This window comes from Lagenorhynchus albirostris, chromosome 19 (genome assembly GCF_949774975.1).
Source record: "Lagenorhynchus albirostris chromosome 19, mLagAlb1.1, whole genome shotgun sequence".
In the NCBI taxonomy this organism is placed as follows: domain Eukaryota; kingdom Metazoa; phylum Chordata; class Mammalia; order Artiodactyla; family Delphinidae; genus Lagenorhynchus; species Lagenorhynchus albirostris.
The window spans coordinates 14,216,518-14,234,757 of NC_083113.1; the positions used below are offsets into that span (position 1 = coordinate 14,216,518).

General features: G+C 54.2%; 2 protein-coding genes across 2 annotated transcripts; one reads left to right on the forward strand and one right to left on the reverse strand.

Annotated features, from left to right (window-relative positions):
* The first annotated feature begins 592 nt into the window (after positions 1-592).
* Positions 593-1,015, forward strand: SYCN (syncollin). The gene has a single exon (XM_060132069.1). The coding sequence runs from the start codon at positions 593-595 to the stop codon at positions 1,013-1,015; it is 423 nt and encodes a 140-aa protein (XP_059988052.1).
* Positions 1,016-3,221: 2,206 nt separating this feature from the next.
* NCCRP1 (NCCRP1, F-box associated domain containing) lies at positions 3,222-6,336 on the reverse strand. The gene is made up of 6 exons (XM_060132496.1): positions 6,045-6,336; positions 5,416-5,478; positions 5,279-5,330; positions 4,542-4,637; positions 3,829-3,967; positions 3,222-3,702 (listed from the first exon to the last, which is right to left on the reverse strand). The coding sequence occupies exons 1-6, from the start codon at positions 6,334-6,336 to the stop codon at positions 3,562-3,564; spliced, it is 783 nt and encodes a 260-aa protein (XP_059988479.1). The 3' UTR covers positions 3,222-3,561.
* Positions 6,337-18,240: the final 11,904 nt, after the last annotated feature.

Sequence of the window (18,240 nt, forward strand, 5' to 3'; positions counted from 1 at the left end):
GAAGGGGACCTGCCCAGCGTGGAGGCCCAGCTCCCCTCCCCCTCTTTGGGTCTCTTGGTATTTGGAAGGGGGTTGTCCATTCCTTGTCAGTTTTTAAGAGCTTCTCCTCCTTATAACTTTTTTTTTTTTTTTTTTTTGCGGTACGCGGGCCTCTCACTGCTGTGGCCTCTCCCGTTGCGGAGCACGGCCTCCGGGCGTGCAGGCTCAGCGGCCATGGCTCACGGGCCCAGCTGCTCCACGGCATGTGGGATCTTTCCGGACTGGGGCACGAACACGTCCCCTGCATCGGCAGGCGGACCCTCAACCACTGAGCCACCAGGGAAGCCCCTCCCTATAACTATTAACTCTATGCTACCTTCTGTATTACAAGCCACTGGTCCTGTCATTTGCCACATTAAATCTTAAGCTGCTGAGTTTTATACAAATAAGTCCGTCTTGTATTCATCTGTTGTGGGTTTCCGACCTAGGTTGGGAAGACTCCCCGCTCCTAAGCGCCCTCCTCTTCCCTCCCTAAGTCCTTATCTCGCAGCTTTTCCCTTCCCACGGGTCAGGAGCATAAAAGCGCGGGAGGGCGCTGCCCTGCAGTGTCAACATGTCCCCTCTGTGCTCACTGCTGCTGGCCGTGGCCCTGGCGGCCGTCCCCGGCGTCCGAGGCAACTGCCCGGAGCCCGCCAGCCTCAAGAAACCCGACGGGACGCGCACGTGCGCCAAGCTCTACGAAAAGAGCGATCCCTACTACGAAAACTGCTGCGGCGGCGCCGAGCTGTCGGTGGAGCCGGGCACCGACCTGCCCTACCTGCCCTCTGGCTGGAACAACGCCATCTCGTCCGCCGTGGTGGCCCCGCGCTGCGAGCTCGTCGTGTGGTCCTCTCGCGGCAAGGGCGGCAAGACGCGCAAATTCTCCTCCGGCACCTACCCGCGCCTGGAAGAGTACCGCCTCGGCATCTTCGGGGACTGGTCCAACTCCATCTCCGCGCTCTACTGCAGGTGCCTGCCCGCTGGCCCGCGCGCCTAGGGACTCGGCCCTCCAGTCCGCACATCCACCTGCCTAGCTCCCAACAGAGCACCCGGGCTCCAGCCCCATCATCCAGACCACTGAGCCTCTGACCCAAATTGGGCATCCTTAGAACCAGTCCAGGAGGTCCCCCTTCTCACCCACGCCCCCTCCCCCAAGCCCATGCCCCTTGGATCTCCCTGACCCAACTCTGGGATTCCCAGGCTCAGAAGCTGACCCAGTAATCCAGCCTCCGTTCTGGGAGCACCCTCTCCAACCTCAGATCCCAGAGCTCTCAGACCCAACTCTGGGACTCCCAGATTCTAAACCTGACCCAGACCTCAAGACCCCAGACCTCATTCTAGGATTTACCCTATCTAGCCCTCATGCTCCACCCCCCTAGACCCTCTAGATCAGCCTTGGCCCCAGAAACCAGTTCCAGAGCCCCTGTTAAGGTTCTGAAGCCCCCAGACCCAACTTGGAGGCCCCTGAGCCCACCCTGGACTCACATATCCAAGCTCACAGACCCGGGGGCCCTAAATGTAGCCAGGGCACCCTCTAAAACCACCCCACCTGTCCCTCTACCCCCAAGAACTCCAAGAGCCTCCAGCCCCAAACTTCCAGGCCAGGATGTCTAGCTCCTGAACTTGGAGTCCAGCCCGGGACCCCCACCCCATTTCAGGCTTCTAGAATCCCTCCCACCTGGCACCCCCTGGTAATAATCTTTGATTCTGTGGCAGGTGCTACTGATACCTTAGCAATCCCTCATCTCCATCCCCCGCAAAGCGCTGAGCCCCTCACCTGGCCTTGTCCGTGGGGTCTGCTGAAGTCCGCAAGACCCAGAAGAGAGCTCACCGCCTGCCTCCACCACCCTTCCTTCCCTGTAATACAACTGTTATGAACTTGTCCCTGTCTGCCATCTATTGGTGCCTGGGACCCAAGCCCATGCAGATGCGGGTCAGGATGGAGGAGAGAGCAGGGTGGTCAGGCCTGGGTCAGCCCATACTTGGGACAATGCCGTGGATGGGGACACACCCATAGATTCCGACATGGGTTTAGGTGTGGACACCCCACACACACACAGGACATCTGGGTGACATGCCATGGTACTGCCGGTTGATTGTTAAACATTGAAATGCTTCCCACACTTTTTTTTTTTTTTTTTTTTTTTTTTTTTTGCGGTATGCAGGCCTCTCACTGCTGTGGCTTCTCCCATTGCGGAGCACAGGCCCCGGACGTGCAGGCTCAGTGGCCATGGCTCACGGGCCCAGTCACTCCGTGGCATATGGGATCATCCCAGACCGGGGCACGAACCCGTGTCCCCCACATCGGCAGGCGGACTCTCAACCACTGCGCCACCAGGGAAGCCCTTCCCACACTTTTTGATGGCTAGCCCTTCTCTGAATGCCCCCCAGCTGTTCAGGCCTGCCGGGACCTCCAGACTCCCTCAGGATTTATGAATAGGACAGTAGGAGGCCTTCAAGGACCCTGCTCCAGGCTAGGGCCAGGGTCCGTTTTGCAATCTGGTCACAGCCCAGGACTTACGGGTTGTGAAGTGCTTTCAGTGCCCCTCTACCCAACACATGGAGAATACTTTAGTTCTAATTTGTGTATTTTTGAAAATTCGAATTTGCAATTTACTACTCCCAAGGAGCAGGGCCCTTGATGGGTACCTGGGTTTGGGCGCTCTGGAGGAGTGAGGGAAGAGAAATGAGGGGTCTTGGGGGGAGAAGAAGTAGGGGGACAGCTCTGGGGGATGATAACTTGGGATTGGAGGAGGAAGGGAATCTGGGGGGATTCTGAGTTAAGAGACATGGGAGAAGAGGTAAGTGGAGAGGCTACGAGGCCATAAATTGGGGATATGTGAAGAGATCAGAGGTCAACGGAGGTACTGGAGGATCAAGGATTAGAGGATGTGCAAGTTGGAAAGTGGGAAATGAACACAGTGAAGTTTTTTTCTTTTTCTGGCCACCACGCACGGGTATGTGGTATCTTAGTTCCCCTACCAGGGCTCGAACCTGCGCCCCCTGCAGTGGAAGCGCAGAGTCTTAAACACTGGACCGCCAGGGAAGTCCCTTGGTGAAGTTCTAAGGATCAAACACCACGGAAATAATCAGCATCCTTGGGCACATGTATTTATTCATTCAGTCAGCAAAGATTTATTGAGCCCCTACTATCTGTCAAGCACTGACTCAGGAAGAAGTGGCCACTGCCCTCATGGAAAATGCCAGAGAGTCAGACATTCAAAGATGTGTGAAGATGTCAAATGAGAAACCAAGGGTCAGGCAGGATTACGGGGGCATAGGAGGTGGTACGTGATCCAAGAGCAGCTGAGGGGTCGTGAAGGTCTAGAGGGAGCAGGGAGGTGCTCAGGGAACACGGTAAGCTTAAGGGTCAAGGAGGTGCCAAGGGTTAGGGACTTCTAAGGGTCAGGGAGCTGCTACGGGGTCAGAGAGACGCTAAGACGTCAGAAGTGATAAAGGAGCAAGAAGATGCTAAGGGCTCAGGGAGGTGTCAAGGGGTGGATGGATATGACAAGGGGTCAGAATGGGCCCGGAGCCAGCCAGTCACTCCCTGAACTGCACAGACACAGAGGAGTCGGTCACCCTCGTCCGCAGCAGCCCACCGTGCTCCATCCGGTTCTTGGTCTTGTGCAGGAAGTGGACAAAGCGGACGCCAGGGCCGTACTGGCGGAATACGTGGGACACCTGGGGCAGCACCAGGGTCAGGAAGAAGCTCTTATGAGGGACCCATAAACCCTGCTCTCCTCCCTCTGTGAGGTCTTGGGATGCGAAAGCACGTGTGCGGGTGGCAGACAGGGTAGGGAGTCTCACCTGGACCCAGTGGCCAGGGGGGCCTCTCCCAGAGGTCCGGGGGGCCACGTGGTGCTGGGCGATGACTGTGCGGCGGTCAGCTGCCAGCAGCCAGACGTGCAGCTCATACACACACACATCCAGTCGGCTGTCCTCATACCTGGGGGTGGGGGCCAGGCCTTCAGCTGCCTCCACTGCCCCTACCTCCCAGCCCCAAACCCTGGCTCAGCCGCCTGTCAACACACACTCCCTGGCACCCACTTTGTGCACCGGGGCTGGGTGGTGCTAGCACCACAGCAGTGACCAAGACAGCCCCACACCCCACCCTCATGGGATTCATGGTCCGGTGGGGGAGGCGGACATGTCACCAGGCAGTGACAAACAGGAATGGTCAGGCCCGCGATGGGGGAAATCCGGGGCCCTGGAGGATAATGCATTTGACGCAACCTGGGGCGGCCAGGGGAAGGCTTCCTGGTGGAGCCACATGTACTGACTCCTGAAGGAGACAGGGGACTCCGCCTCCAGAAAAGAGGGTGGCCACATCCAAGGAAGAAGGAACAGCCTCTGGGCTGGCACACTGCAAGAACGGACTCCGAGAGAAGGGGCCGCAGAGGTGGGCAGGGCTGGGTCCTGCGGCGGCAGGAGGGTCTCTGGGAGGATGGCGTGAGGCTGGCGCTTCGGGGAGCGCCTGTGTGCGACCTGGCTGGGCAGGCCGGTGGTGCAGAGGCACATACCAGTCCATGACCGTGATGTTTGGCTGCTCAACGTCGAGCAGCTCCTCCCACAAGCCCTCCGCCAGAAGGTCCACGCTCTGCTGCTTCACGGTCCAGCTGTGAGAGACAGCACGGGAGAGGCGGGGTCCGCCATCTGCCGGCATTCTCCCAGGCCAGCCTGGCCCCAGCAAGCAGGGCACCCTGATCATTGCACCCTGGAAGTGATGTCAAGGGCACCGGCATAAGGGCACTGAGAGCTCACTCAGCCTACCTCACGGCCTCAGTTCCCATGAACTCCTCTGAAGGTAGTGCAACCTGAGCCCCGTGTTGCAGATGGGGAAACCGAGGCTCACAAAGGGAAATGACGTGTCGAGATCGAGCAGCAAAGAAGTGGCAGAGCTGGGATCCCAACCCAGGTGCCTGTGACTCTGAGCTTCTGAGGTGCACCATCCCACCCACCGTTCAGAAGCAGGGCCTGGTTTAATGGCAGATAGCTGGTGGCCTGGGTGACCCTCCCCCTCCTACGGAAAGAGGCTGAGCATAGGAACAATATTAACTGCTGTTTATTTAACACCTACTATGTGCAGGCTACTCCCAGCGAGCCAGGCGTGTGTTTTATGGGCATGCTCTTATGACTAACCCTGTTTACAGAGCAGAAGACTAGGGCCCAGAGAGGCAGACTGTTTCTCCAGGTCTCACAGCGAGGAAGGCCGGAACAAGGAATCACAGGCAGGCCACCGTGGGTCCCGGCCACTCACCTGAGGCCCTGCTGGAGCTTCTCCGTCTTAATGTGCCAGCCTCGGAAATTGCCTGGCGGGTGGACGAGCAAAGGATTAGAATGTGCCCATTCTCCAGGGCCAGCCCCTCAGCACCGGGCTAGCCACAAAGCGCTTACCCAGAGTCTCCAGGGGTTGCTGTGTGGGACCAGTAGGGGGCGCTGGCTCATAAATGTTGATGCCTGAAATGCGCAGGAAAGCAGAGCCTCAGGCGCGCTGAAGCTGCCCCGCTTCCGAATGCTCCCCACTTTCTAACCCCAGGGCAGGTTGGAAGAGCAGGAATCAGTGCCCTGCCTGCCAGACCAGACCAGCCAGGCAGGGGTGAGTGGTGAGTCATGGCCCTGGGAGAGCCCTGAGAATGTCCTGGGGGCAGAGGGACAATGCTTGGAGAGGGAGGGCGTTGTGGTGAGACAGAGGGACAGAGAGAGAGGCACCAAGAAAAAGAGATAGAATATGGGCGGAGGGAGGGAGGGAGAGATACGGGGTGAGACCAAGAGACACAGGGAGAGATAGACGGAGACACATGACGTAGAAAGAAACAGAGACGCAGGTGGGACAAAGAGACACAAGGAGACAGAGAGGGATGTAGAGGAATAAAAAGACAGAGGCACACTAACAGACAACGACGGAGAAACAGAGTAGAGAGACAAGCAAACAGACGGAAAGAAGAGACAGACGGTCTGGGTGAGTGAGCCTGGGGAAAGAAGGCGGAGACGTCTCCAGCTCCGCGCGGACTTCTGTCCCGCACCTTCGGGGTTGGGAGAACGGAGCAGGTTGCGGTAGAGCGGCCGCTGCAGGAAGAGAAGCTTCCAGGTGAGGCGCGGGGGCAGCTCCAGGCTCCCTCCCGGCGGCGCCCATTCCTGTAGCAGCAGCTGCTGTGCATAGCCCTCGGTCGGCTGCTCAGGCACCGGGAGCCCGGGGGTCTCGGGGGCCGCGGGCGACGGCGGCGACGGGGGCGGGGGCGGCGACGGCAGCTCCTGGGTGCTCGAGGGTTCCTCCATCCCGCCACCGAGCGCTGGTCCTTCCCGCACCTCCTCCATCCGTCGGGTCTGGGCGACTGTCCCGGCTCCTCTGCAGGGCTCGGTGTTAACCCAGGGCGGGAGAGGGCGGAGCGCCTCGGCTGGCATTTAAGCGAAGGGTGTGTTGGGGGAAGGCTCTGGGGCCCCAGGCCCGACTCCCTCAGATCCAGCAGTCCAGGTCACAGCGCCTCCTTTTCCCAGACTGTAGAAGTCCGGGTCCCAGCCTTGCTCCGTTTCCCAAGCCTCCTGCCCCAGTTTCCCCAGGGCCAGTTGAGCACCCAGACACCAGCCCTGGGAGAGGGGTGGGACCAAGGCGCTAATGCCAGGGCTCCGGGGCACATCCACCTCTTTAAGATCCCACATGGCAGGATTAGAGGTTAATTAATGAAGCCCCCCTCTTCCCACCCCCGTCAGCTAGGCAGTAAGGGGTGGGGGCTGGGAGGGTAGGTCCTCTGCCAGTTCCTCCTCTGCCCTGACATGGGACACAACCTTGGGACCTGACATTTCCTGTTCCGGAAACATAGTGGGGGTGCAGTGGAGGTCAGAGAGAGACCTGGAGCCTGAGATGGGGAGTCACAGAGATGGGGAACATCAGGGAGACACTGAGATAGCACCAGAGAGGGAAGCAGCAACCCCTTCTGGGTATCAGGGTGGCTTGCATCCCTTCCTGGGGCTGGGGCAGGTGGCACAGCTGCCAAAGCTTCCTCCCTCGGAGGTCATAGGGAGTTTGGAGTGAGGGCTGGAGTGATGGTAGGGGTAGGAGGTCGGGGTGCAGAGGAAGTGGGGTGGCAGAGGAACCTGTAGGGCCAGACACCCACAGCCACTTTCTGCCCGTGCCACATCCCACACCCGGCCCCGGTAAGCACAGGCTCAGAGTCCCACACAGGTTACCAGTAACAAGTGCCACAGTGAGAGATTTCTGCTTGCTAGGTGCTGTCCTAAGTGCTTACAAGTTCATTTCATCCTCTAACGACGTAGGTGCTACTATTGTGGGCATTTTATAGGTAAAAGAAAGAATAGAGAACGCGTGTGGAGCTGCATGTCGGCCCAAGCGCTCCAGCATCCGCCTGCACACCAACCCTGAGTGGGGAACTGTTGTTATCCCCATTTCACGGATGAGGAAACAGAGTCCCACCTCACAGGCCTGGTCCCATACTGCCCCAGATAACCCCATATGCTTCCATGGGTGCCTCCTGCCTCGGATTCCCACAAGACCCTGAGAGACACATACTGCAGACATACAGAATTGAGCTCACACCGGAATGATGATGCTTGAGGAAACTGAGACTCAGAGAGGTCTAGTAACTCACCCAAGGTTGCACAGCTGGTGTGTGGCGAGCTGGACACAGAATCTCAGTGAGATACACAGGGATTCAGATTCAAACTGCCCCTAGAGAGAAACACTGGCTCAACACAGAAACAGACGGGAGAAAATGGTTACATTTATTGTCTGTCTTTAACTCATTAAATCTTACAACCCTGGGAGGTGGGAACTGGTAATAGTACCTCCATTGACAGATTGGGGAACTGAGGCAAGAGAGGTGAAGAGGGAAACTTGGGAATTAGCCAGGGCCCTGGGAAGAGGGAGGACCCATGGAAGCGGGCAAACCAACGAATGTGCAATAGCCCCGCTGCACCTGGGGTCTCCAGGAGATTCCCAGACAAACACTTGCAGAGCCCGCAACACACGCACAACCGGAAATACTCCCTTGGCCCACTACAAGCGCACAAACGCACAGCCTTGTCTGGCTGGTTGCCCACCTGTCTTCATTGGAGGAGGGGGAGGGGGAGGGGAAAAGAGGGGGAGGGGAGGAGGGGGAGGGGAGGGGAAAAGAGGGGGAGGAGGAGGGGGGAGGGGAAAAGAGGGGGAGGGGGAGGGGAGGGGGAAAAGAGGGGAGGGGGAGGAGGAAAGGACAGAGCGAGAAGGAGGAGTGTCTGTCTAGTGGACTCAGAGCTGTCCCCCGGTCAGAATCCAGGGCAGGGAGTGGCTCGGAGCCAGAAACCTAAAAAAAAGCGCAGCAAGTCTATAGAATGGGGATCAACACCCCTCCTCTGTCTGCCCCCCTCCTGCCATGGTGTCCACATTATCTCCCTCCTGGGGTCCTCACCCCCTTCTCTTACACACACACACACACACACACACACACACACACATACACACACACACACACACACACACACACACGCCACAGCCAGAGGGGTCTTATGAAAGCTTAAACCCAAGCAGTCGCTCCCCCACTTAAACCTGCCATGGCTCCCCAGTGCCGGAGAAACATCCCAGCTCTTTGCCAGCATTAGAGACCCTGGATTTCTGCTCCCTGTTCTCTCCCGTCTTAGGGACTTCGCTCAGAAAGTTCTTTCCACCCAGAATGCCCTTCCCTCTCACCCATACCCCCATACTCAGTGGTTCCCAAGCTTTAGGGCTCACTAGTTTCACCCAGGGAGCTTATTTTATATGTGTACTTTCAAGCCCCACTCCCAGGAGGCTAATTCAGTCCCTCTGGGCCCCAGAATCTAAAAGTTCAGAAGCACCCACCCCATCATTCCATACCATGAGAAACATTTTTACTTAAATCTGAGGGATCCAGGGACACAACCAGGGCCATACAAAGCCAAATGTCTTCAACATTAGATCTCAAACGTCTCCTTTCTCCACCTTCTGAGCGGTAAAGGTCCCAGTGTGGGGACTCAAGCTCTGAAAGGCTGTTTTTCAAAAGGGCCAAGGCCTGGATGACCAACACAGCACGCCTCCCCACAGCCACCTCTCATGTGTCACAAAACATTAAAAAGTACGAGCGATGGTGTGAGCACTTTGGAAAACAAATTGGCAATCTCTCATAAAACCAGATATGCTCCCACGCTACAACCCAGCCATCCCACTCCTGGGGATTTAGCCGTGGCCACCAAAAGACCCACACCCAATGCGGCTTTCCCATGATGACCCCAGGGCAAGCCCACCAAAGTGCCCGTCGACAGGTGAGTGGATAAACCAGCCGAGCTATGTCCACACTGTGGGATGCTCTCAGTAAGAAAACGGAATGACTAGCCAAACGTGCAGCCACATGGATGAACCTAAAAATCCTCACACAGACTGACAAAAGCCCTGCAGAAATGAGCACGTACTGTGTGATTCCGTTTCTAGAAAATTCTGGACAAGGCAACAGGAATCTAGAATCAGAGAAACAGGTTGGTGGTTTCCTGGGCTGCGGGGCAGGGGCGTGGACTTTCTGGAGTGAGAAAAAAAGCTCTGTCTTTCTTTTGTGTGTATTTATTTTTTTTATTTTTAATTTTTTTTTGGTGTCACCTCAGGTCATGAGGGATCTTGGTTCCCCAACCAGGGATCGAACCCATGCCCCCTGCAGTGGAGGCGCGGAGTCGTAACCACTGGACCACCAGGCAAGTTCCCAAAAGTTCTATCTTAATTGTAGTGGTAGTTATACGGGTGTATACATTTGCCAAAACTCATCAAACTGTACCTTTAAAATGGGTGTATTTTCTTGTGTGTAAATTATACCTCAATAAGAAACAAAGCAGAAGGGATATGGTAACTCTCTCCACGTACAAACAAGGAAACAGCAGCAAGTCTATTGAGTGAAAAAGGCCAGATCTAGAATAGTGGACCTCATAGGCTACTATTTGTGTGAACAAAAAATATATATGAAGAAAACAAGGATCCATAACTTCCCATTGCCCTTTCTACCTTTTGTTCTTTTAACAAATACTTATTAAACATCCACAGTGGCCAAGGCCTCTGCATTGCGGATATAATGGTGAAAGAACAGACAGATTCCTGTCCCCATGGGGCTTCCTCGTGGGAGGAGGGACAGGCTTCAACTGTTCAACAAGTAACTAATTGACAAGCAGCATGAAATGCTTTGATGGTGAAAAAAGGTTGTGATGGCAGGGAAGAGCAGCGGGTGGGAAGCCTGTTTTAGCTGAGGTGGTCAGGGAGGGCTTCTCGGAGGAGGTGACATTTGAGCAGAGACCTGAAGAAGAGGGAGCAGCAAGTGCAAAGGCCCTGAGGTGGGACCAGGCATGGTGCATTTGGGGAACAGGAGGGAGGCCAGTGTGGTTGGAATGGAGGGAACGCAGGGGAGATGAGATCAGAGAGAGGATGGGGTGCGCAGCTCTGTAGGATTTATCTAAGTGTAATAAATGCAAAGTGAAACTATGGGGAAGTTTTTGGCTGGCAAGTGATGAATTGATCTCTGGCTGAGTGAGGGCAGGGAGGGGGCAAGGAAACAATGAGGAAGGAGATGGGGGTGGGCAGGACCAGGGTGGGGCCATAGAGTGACTGGTCGAGGACAAGTTTAATATCTTTGCTGATCTGACAAAGAGGAAAGGCTTGATTGGACTTGAGGGTTGAGCAATGGGCAGAAGAAGGTGGCACCATTTGCAGAGAGGGGAAAACGAGGTCAGAACAGATCGAGGGCGAAGAGTGGGCACGAAATCAAGTATTTTATCTCAGGTGTCAGTACTGGACATCTAAAGGGGTGATGGGAATTCCCTGGTGGTCCAGTGGTTAAGACTCCGAGCTCTCACTGCCGAGGGCCGGGGTTTAATCCCTGGTTGGGAAACAAAGATCCCACAAGCCACAAAACAAAACAAACAAACAGTAGCAATAATGGAGCACTTACTCTATGCCTGGCACTATGTGCTCTATGTCTGTTAACCAAATGCACCCTCTAAGGTAGGTATTATCATTAAACCTATTTCACAGATGAAGAAACTGAGGCACAGAGAGGTGATGTGTCCTGCCCAAGGTCACACAGCCAGAAAGTGGCAGAGCTGGGATTTGAACCCCCGCTGTCTGGCCCCAGAGTCTGCATCCCCAGGGAGGGGAGGGTGGCCCAGGTTAGGGTTCAAACTCCTCATGCTAGTGTCCAACTCCCAGCATCATGATCCTTTTCACCAGCCATCTGACCATGGCTCTGCTCTCCCTGAAACCCCTCCCGGCTCCTCAGACCACCCCCCCAGATCAGATTCTAGTTTGCAGCCCCATTTCTAAGTCATCCAGTTGGTCCCAGTGCATCTCAACCCCACCCCTGCCCCTCTCTTTACATCCCAGCAGCTCTGAATTCCACTCATAAGAAGACTCAGAGCTCTCGGGAAAATGACAGGATGAAGCCAGTGCCGGGCACGGTGACAGGGAAGCCTGGGTGGGCTCAGTCTTCTGCCCGAGGTGGGAAGTCAGGCTGGAGTCTGCTGCTCTGTCTGCCCCATCAGACAGTGGATTCATCTCCTAGGGCTGCTGTGACAAATTAGCACATGCTTGGTGGCTTAAACAACAGAAATGTATTCTCTCATAGTTCTAGAAGCCAAAAGTCTGAAATCAACTTGGCAGGCAGCACTCCAGAGGCTCTAGGAGAGAAGACTTCCTCGCCTCTCCCAGCTCCTGGTGGCAGCCGGCATCCCTTGGTTTGTGGTCGAATCACTCCAGTCTCTGCCTCCGTGGTCACATTGCCTCCTTTGCTCTCAAATTTCCCTCTTTCTCACTCTTATAAGCACACTTATTGAATTTAGGGCTCTTCCGGATAATCCAGGATGATCTCATCTCAAGGTCCCCAAACTAATTATAGCTACAAAGACCCTCTTTCCAAAATAGGTGGCACTCACAGGTTCCGGGGATTAGGATGTGAACATATCTTTTGGGGGGACCATCAGTCAACCCACAATGGACAGGGATTCCTCATAGGGCAAGAGCAAAATTGGGGGAGGCAGGAGAGCCTGGTTCAGTGGTTCTTAAGTTTGTGTGTTAGAACAGGAAAAAAAAAAAAAAGATCGTGTGTTGGAATCCTCTGGAGGGCTTGTTAAATGCAGGCTTCTGGGCTCCACACCCCTGTGCCCACCTGAGAGGTGATGCTGCTGCAGATCTGGGATCTTGGTGGTGAGAAGCAGAAGGCTGCCTGAGCTCAACAGTCCTCACCCTTACTCCGTGTGACCTTGGGCAAAGGACTTTCCTTCTTTCCAAAGCTTAGTCTATAAAATGGGGCTATCTTCTCCTCCCCACAGTGCTACTTGAGGTGACCCATGCTTTCCTCTTCACCCACTGTGAGTCCCACATTTTTGCTGGGCCTTGACCCTCCAACTTCCTTCCCACCTCAGGACCTTTGCACATGCTGCCCCTTCTGCCTACAAGGCCTTCCACTCCACGCCTCCAGTGGATGCCTTCATCTCCATTCAAATGTCATCTCTTCACAAGGCACACACCCTTCCTGCTTTATTCTACCTAACAATACATCTCGGTGATTGTTCCCTATTGGTTCCTATAAAGCATCTTGGGCTCTCCCCCACCAGGTCAATTTCCCACCCCCTGCCACACCCTGTTCTTTCTTTCTTGAACTGAGTGTTGTTTGTAAATACCTGTGAGTACATGGGTATGTTCACTTGGTCATGAACTGTGTCACCCGGTAAGAATGTCAACCTCACCAGGGCAGGGCCTTGGGTGGGTTTGTTTATTATTTGTCCTCAGCTCAGGGTTGACACTGACTGGTTGCTCTATTTGCTGAGCAGGGAGGGCAAGAAGGCCGGTCCCAAACAGGAGGAAGAGGCTCTGTCCAGCCCAAGAACCACATCCAACCTGCGCAAGTCTAGCTCCCACGGCTCCTGCTGCAAAACCAGTATCACCCCCAGGTGCATCGGCGCGTCCCAGGGCCCAATCCTGCTGGTGCAGAGAAAGAATGTCCTTGAGGGCGGGCATCAGGGCTTGGAGGAGCAGATGGTGGCTTCTCCACCAGGGCTGCAGGGGATGGGAGAGCCCAGCCAGGTCAGGCGTGGGGTGAGGGTGGGAGAAAGGTGTGCTAGGTTGGGTGCCACGTCCCCCAAATATAAACCACTGGGCTCTGAGGTGGGGATATGTGTTGAGCCAGCTTCACCCTGTAGGGGGCGACAGAGAGGTGGGGATGAGTTGGGGTAGCAGGAAGGAAATGAGAAGGGGTGGGAGGAGGGGAGACGGAGGAGGGACGCTGGTAAGGAGGAAAACAAAGAGACATCCAGACAGAGTGATGAAGATGAAGACAGAAGGAAAGAGAGGTAGAGAGATCTAGAGAGGCTGAAGCAGACAGACAAAAGCAGAGATGCGTATAGGGACTGGGATGGAGTTGATCAGATCCAGGGAAGGATCCAGAGAGTCAGAGATACCCACAAGGCATTACCTGGGACAGAGGGCAGGTGGGAGTCCAGGGGCAGGTGGGGGAGGCGAGGCGTACGCACACCAGATAAATTTGCCAAATAGGAAGTCCGTGCAAGGTCTCTCCTGTGGCGTTGTTTAGAACAGCAAACAGCCGCAGGCTGAACGTCCTGAATGTCCATCAACAGAGGCTGTTTCAGTGAATCAAGGTTCATAGGCGTCACGGAATACTACCCAGCCATTAACAGGAGCGAGGCTGCTTTTTATGTACCGACTGGGATCAACCACTAGAATACATTGTTAGGTCACAAAAAAACAAGGTGTAGAAGGATGTGTACAGTATGCTAACATTTGTGCAAAGTGGAACATATATCAGTATATGCATGTAGGTATTTGCTGGTGTATGCATACATTTCTGAAAGCAGATACAAGAAACTTGCATCAGTGGCTGGTCCTGGGGACGGGGACCGAGAGGCTGGGGATGCAGAGGAAGGGAGGTTGACTTTGCGATTTATTCCCTTTGGAATCTTCTATATTTTGTACCATGGGCTTCAGTTACCTGTTCAAACACTAAATAAGATTAAATGATAGAATAAGAAAGACAGAGGGAGACAGAAAGTCGGGGATAAAGCTGTGGGGAAGAGAGGGATGGAGGAAGAAAGGGAGAAAGAGTTTAACTCTGTTTAATCCAGTGGTCCCCAAACTTCTGTAGATGCCTTTGGTCATCTGGGGAAAGGCTGTGAGGGGTCCTGACCTCCCCAAATGACAGGCCAGGACCCTATTTGCTGCCCCATTTTGTCCCCCCAGGCCTAATACCTCTCAGTCGTCTCCTGGAGTGGCCATCTTTCTTCCAGAGTCTCCTTTTTTGGGGTCTGGCCTAGTTGAGTTGACCGGCAGCCCTGGAAGACAGAGGTTGACCCTTTCCTGTTGAGACCTGTGGTCCCTCAGGTGCGGTTGGAAAGGGAGGTCCTGCTCAGTCTTCAGGAGGCTGGCATGGCGATGGCTTTGAACCCTGCCTCTACCACTTTCTTGCTGTGTGACCTCAGGCTGGTGACTTCGAGTCTCTGTTCCTCAGTCTCCCAGCTATAAAATGGGACAAGGAAGGTACTTCCTCGGAGGGCTGCTAGGAGGGTTGTGTTAGTTTCCTGGGGCTGCCATAATGAATTGTCACACTCTGGGTTGCTTAAAACAGCAGAAATGTATTCTCTCATAGTTCTAGAAGCCGAAGTCTGAAATCAAGGTGTCAGCAAGGACTTGCTCCGTCTAGAGCTTTAGAGGGAGAAGACTTCTTTGCCTCTTCCTGCTTCTAGGGGCTCCCAGTGCGGTTTTGCTCGTGGCCCCAGGACTCCAATCTCTGCCTGTCTTCACAAGGTCTTCTCTGGGTGTCTCTAGTCTACCTCTGCTTTTCTTTTATAAGGATATTTGTCACTGGATTTAGGGCCCACCCAGATAAGCCAGGATGACCTCACCTCAAGGTCCTTAATCACATCTGCAAAGACCCTTTTTCCAAATAAGGTCACAGTTACAGGTTCCACGGGGACACGTCTGTTCTTTTTGGGGGGGGTGGGGAGGGGACACTAACCCACTACAGGATTAAATGAGGTAAAACTAGGAGCTCAGCAAAGCGCTGGACACAGTAAGGTTTTGATGAATGTTAACTATTCCCTTGATTTTGCTTGGCCCACATGATATTGTTAAATGTTTTTCATAAGTTGCCTACCTTTGAGTTCAAAAGCTTTCACATGAAAATGAGGATCTCTTGAGGAAAATCAGAACATTTTGCATCATTGGCCCAAACCCCCGCAAGGCCAAGGAGCCCTGAGAAGTGACTGACCTTCGAAGGGGCGTGTGTGTGGCCACTTCCCCAGTCCCCAGTGTCACCTGCCTGGCCCTGGGGCATCAGAGTTGGAGCCTCCTGGACCAGATCTGTCCTGCTCACTGTTGCAGCCCCACCGCCCAGCCTGAGGCCTGGCTCAGAAAGCCAGTGAGGGACCCAGGACTTCAGGCCTGGCCCTCGTAGGATGTGTGACCCTGGGCAGGCCCTTCCCCTCCATGGACCTCAGTCTCCACATCTGTGAAATGGGGGAAGGTGTGAGATGATTCCTGGGCCCTTCTCGTTGTGGGGCGTTGGCAGGAGGCAGGCACGAGTTTGAGGTCACCAGTGACTTACTGTGGCAGATAAACTGCCCTTCTCAATCCTGGCTGCATGTTATAATTGCCTGGATAATTCTCATTTTATATACCTGTGACCAGACTCCAATCCGCACCAAAGGGGGTTGCCCTTTGCTCACAGAACAGACCTTCAGCATGGCCTTCAAGGCCTTTATTCCTCCCAAGACCACTCTCTCATTCATTCATTCTTTCCCTTTAGCCCACTCCTTCTTCCATTCTCCTCCCTGTGAGCCATTCTGTTCCGTAAATGAGTCTCTTTTTTTGGTCTTGCCAAATGAGGACTATTCTTTTATGTCCACAATTTTTTGATTTACAGACTTGGTTGGCTTGGCTCCCCATTCCCATGGGCACACTTGGTCCCTGGCTCCTGATGGCTTCACAGGAGCCCTTGCCTTGTGCCCTCAGATCCTGCATGAATACTGCATGGTCCTGAGGGAGAATTTCTTTGGGAAGTCACCCAGGAGCGGAATTACTGCAAGATACGTACGTGCAGCACTTCATCTGACTAAGCCAGACTTTCATTTTTACCAGATTCGTACTGTTAATATGACAGCTCATCGCTGAATTTGCTTTTCTCTGATTACTAATTGGTTTGAGCACCTGTGCACATCCCTGTTGGCCTTTTAATTTGGTATAATCAACTTGATTTTTTTCTTCAAAATTTGTTTCTTTGGGGGAGTTTTCAGAAGTCCTTCTCTGCCCCTAGCTCATCAATTATTTTCCTCTATCAACTTTATAGTTTACCTTTCACGGTGTTTTTTTTTTTTTTTAATATTTATTTATTTATTTATTTTGCTGCGTCGGGTCTTAGTTGCGGCACGCGGGATCTTCGTTGCAGCATACGGGATCTTAAGTTGCGGCGTGCAGGCTTAGTTGCCCTGTGGCATGTGGGATCTTAGTTCCCCGACCACGGAACAAACCCACGTCCCCTGCATTGGAAGGCGGATTCTTGACCACTGGACCACCAGGGAAGTCCCCACGGTGATATTTAATCCAGCTAGGGAAAACATTGTCAAAACAGAACTGAGATAATAGAAGGTTTTCGTATTTCTACTGTTTAATCCTCAGCCGCTGGCCAGAAGTAGCAATTGAACGTGTGAAATGTGGCTAGTGCAACTGAGGGACCGAATGCTTAATTTTATTTCATTTAATTTAAAAGTAAATAGGCACATGTGGCTAGTGGCTACTGCCCTGCACAGCACTGATCTCGGGTTCCCTTTCATTGTATTTGGTAGGGATTCAGTTTTCTTTTTCTTAATAAAATGAACCAATTTCTTCAACACTATTATTAAACAATCTATTTCCCCCCTTCAATTTGCTCCTGCGTACACTTGGGCCTGCCTCTGGGTTCTCTGGGGTGAAGCCTGGCGAATGTAGTGACTAGCAGGGATGGCGGATCACGATTCTACAGAAGCGTTTTTTTGTTTTTTTGGCTTTTCCATGCAGCATGCGGGATCTTAGTTCCCCAACCAGGGATCGAACTCGTGTCCCCTGCATTGGGAGCGTGGAGTCTTAACCACTGGACCGCCAGGGAAGTCCCAGTAATAGAAGTTTTAATTAGACACACAGTCATCCAGAATAAAGACTACATTTCCCAACCTCCTTTGCTGCTGGGTGTGGCCACGTGACTAAGCTCAGGCCAAAGAGGCAATGGTGAAAGCTTTGGGGTCACTGCCCTTTAAAAGGAAGGGGTATGCCCTCCTATTCACGTGGGAGAGGTAACAATCCTAGGATGGAGGAGCAGCAAGATGGAAGGAAGCTGGGACCTTGCTGACTGGGCAGGACTGAGTCCCCCACTCCTTGGCCTCTTATTGAGAGCAACTGTAGATCTCAGTGGTTCTCAAACTTGAGGGGGCATCAGAATGAGGCTTCACACTGCGATGGCTTCTCCTGCTGCAGAGCAAGGGCTCTAGAGCGCAGGCTCAGTAGTCGTGGTGCACCGGCTTAGTTGCTCCGCGGCATGTGGGATCTTCCCGGACCAGGGCTCGAACCCGTGTCCCTTGCATCGGCAGGCAGATTCTTAACCACTGTGCCACCAGGGACGTCCTGTACTATGCTTTAAATCTCTGTGTTTATCCATCTAGATCATGTGTGTACTTGGCCAGGCTGACACAGAAACAGTGCCCGGATCCCTGGGGGACTCAGGGCCTGTGGAGAGGGGTGCTGTGGGGTAGGGGCTGACAGTGGGGGCGAGGCAGGACTCGGTCGGATTCTCTGGCTCCTCTCCACACACTTCCAGCCCACAAACCAGACTGAGGTCCCTGGTGCCGGTGACGCCTGGAGGGCTCTGGGAAGGGGGTCCCCTCCTTGGTCTCTCAGTGTCCCCAGGAGGCCGCTGCTGCCCCGACACCTCCCAGGGTGCTGGGAAGGACATACGCCGGGCCCACACTGGCCTGGGGCAGTCACTGCCCAAAACGCAGAAGCAGCGCCGTCTCCTGTCGGCCGGATTCTCTCCTCTCCCTGAGACCCGGCCTCAGCCTGGAGGGCAGGACACGGCCAATGGAATATTTCTGAGGCTGGCAGCTCCTGGTCCATCCGTCTTAGCCGACGCCCCAGCAGCCCATCTGCCTGTTGACCGGTTTCCTAACATCAGCTCACCAAGGATCAGTTCCTACCCACTGAAC

Excerpts from the sequence above, each read along its gene's own strand:
- SYCN (XM_060132069.1), top strand. The coding sequence starts at position 593 with ATGTCCCCTCTGTGCTCACTGCTGCTGGCCGTGGCCCTGGCGGCCGTC.
- NCCRP1 (XM_060132496.1), bottom strand. The coding sequence starts at position 6,336 with ATGGAGGAGGTGCGGGAAGGACCAGCGCTCGGTGGCGGGATGGAGGAA. Across the intron at positions 5,331-5,415 it reads GCAACCCCTGGAGACTCTGG|GCAATTTCCGAGGCTGGCAC; the intron begins GTAAGCGCTTTG and ends TCCACCCGCCAG. Across the intron at positions 3,968-4,541 it reads AACATCACGGTCATGGACTG|GTATGAGGACAGCCGACTGG; the intron begins GTATGTGCCTCT and ends CCCCACCCCCAG.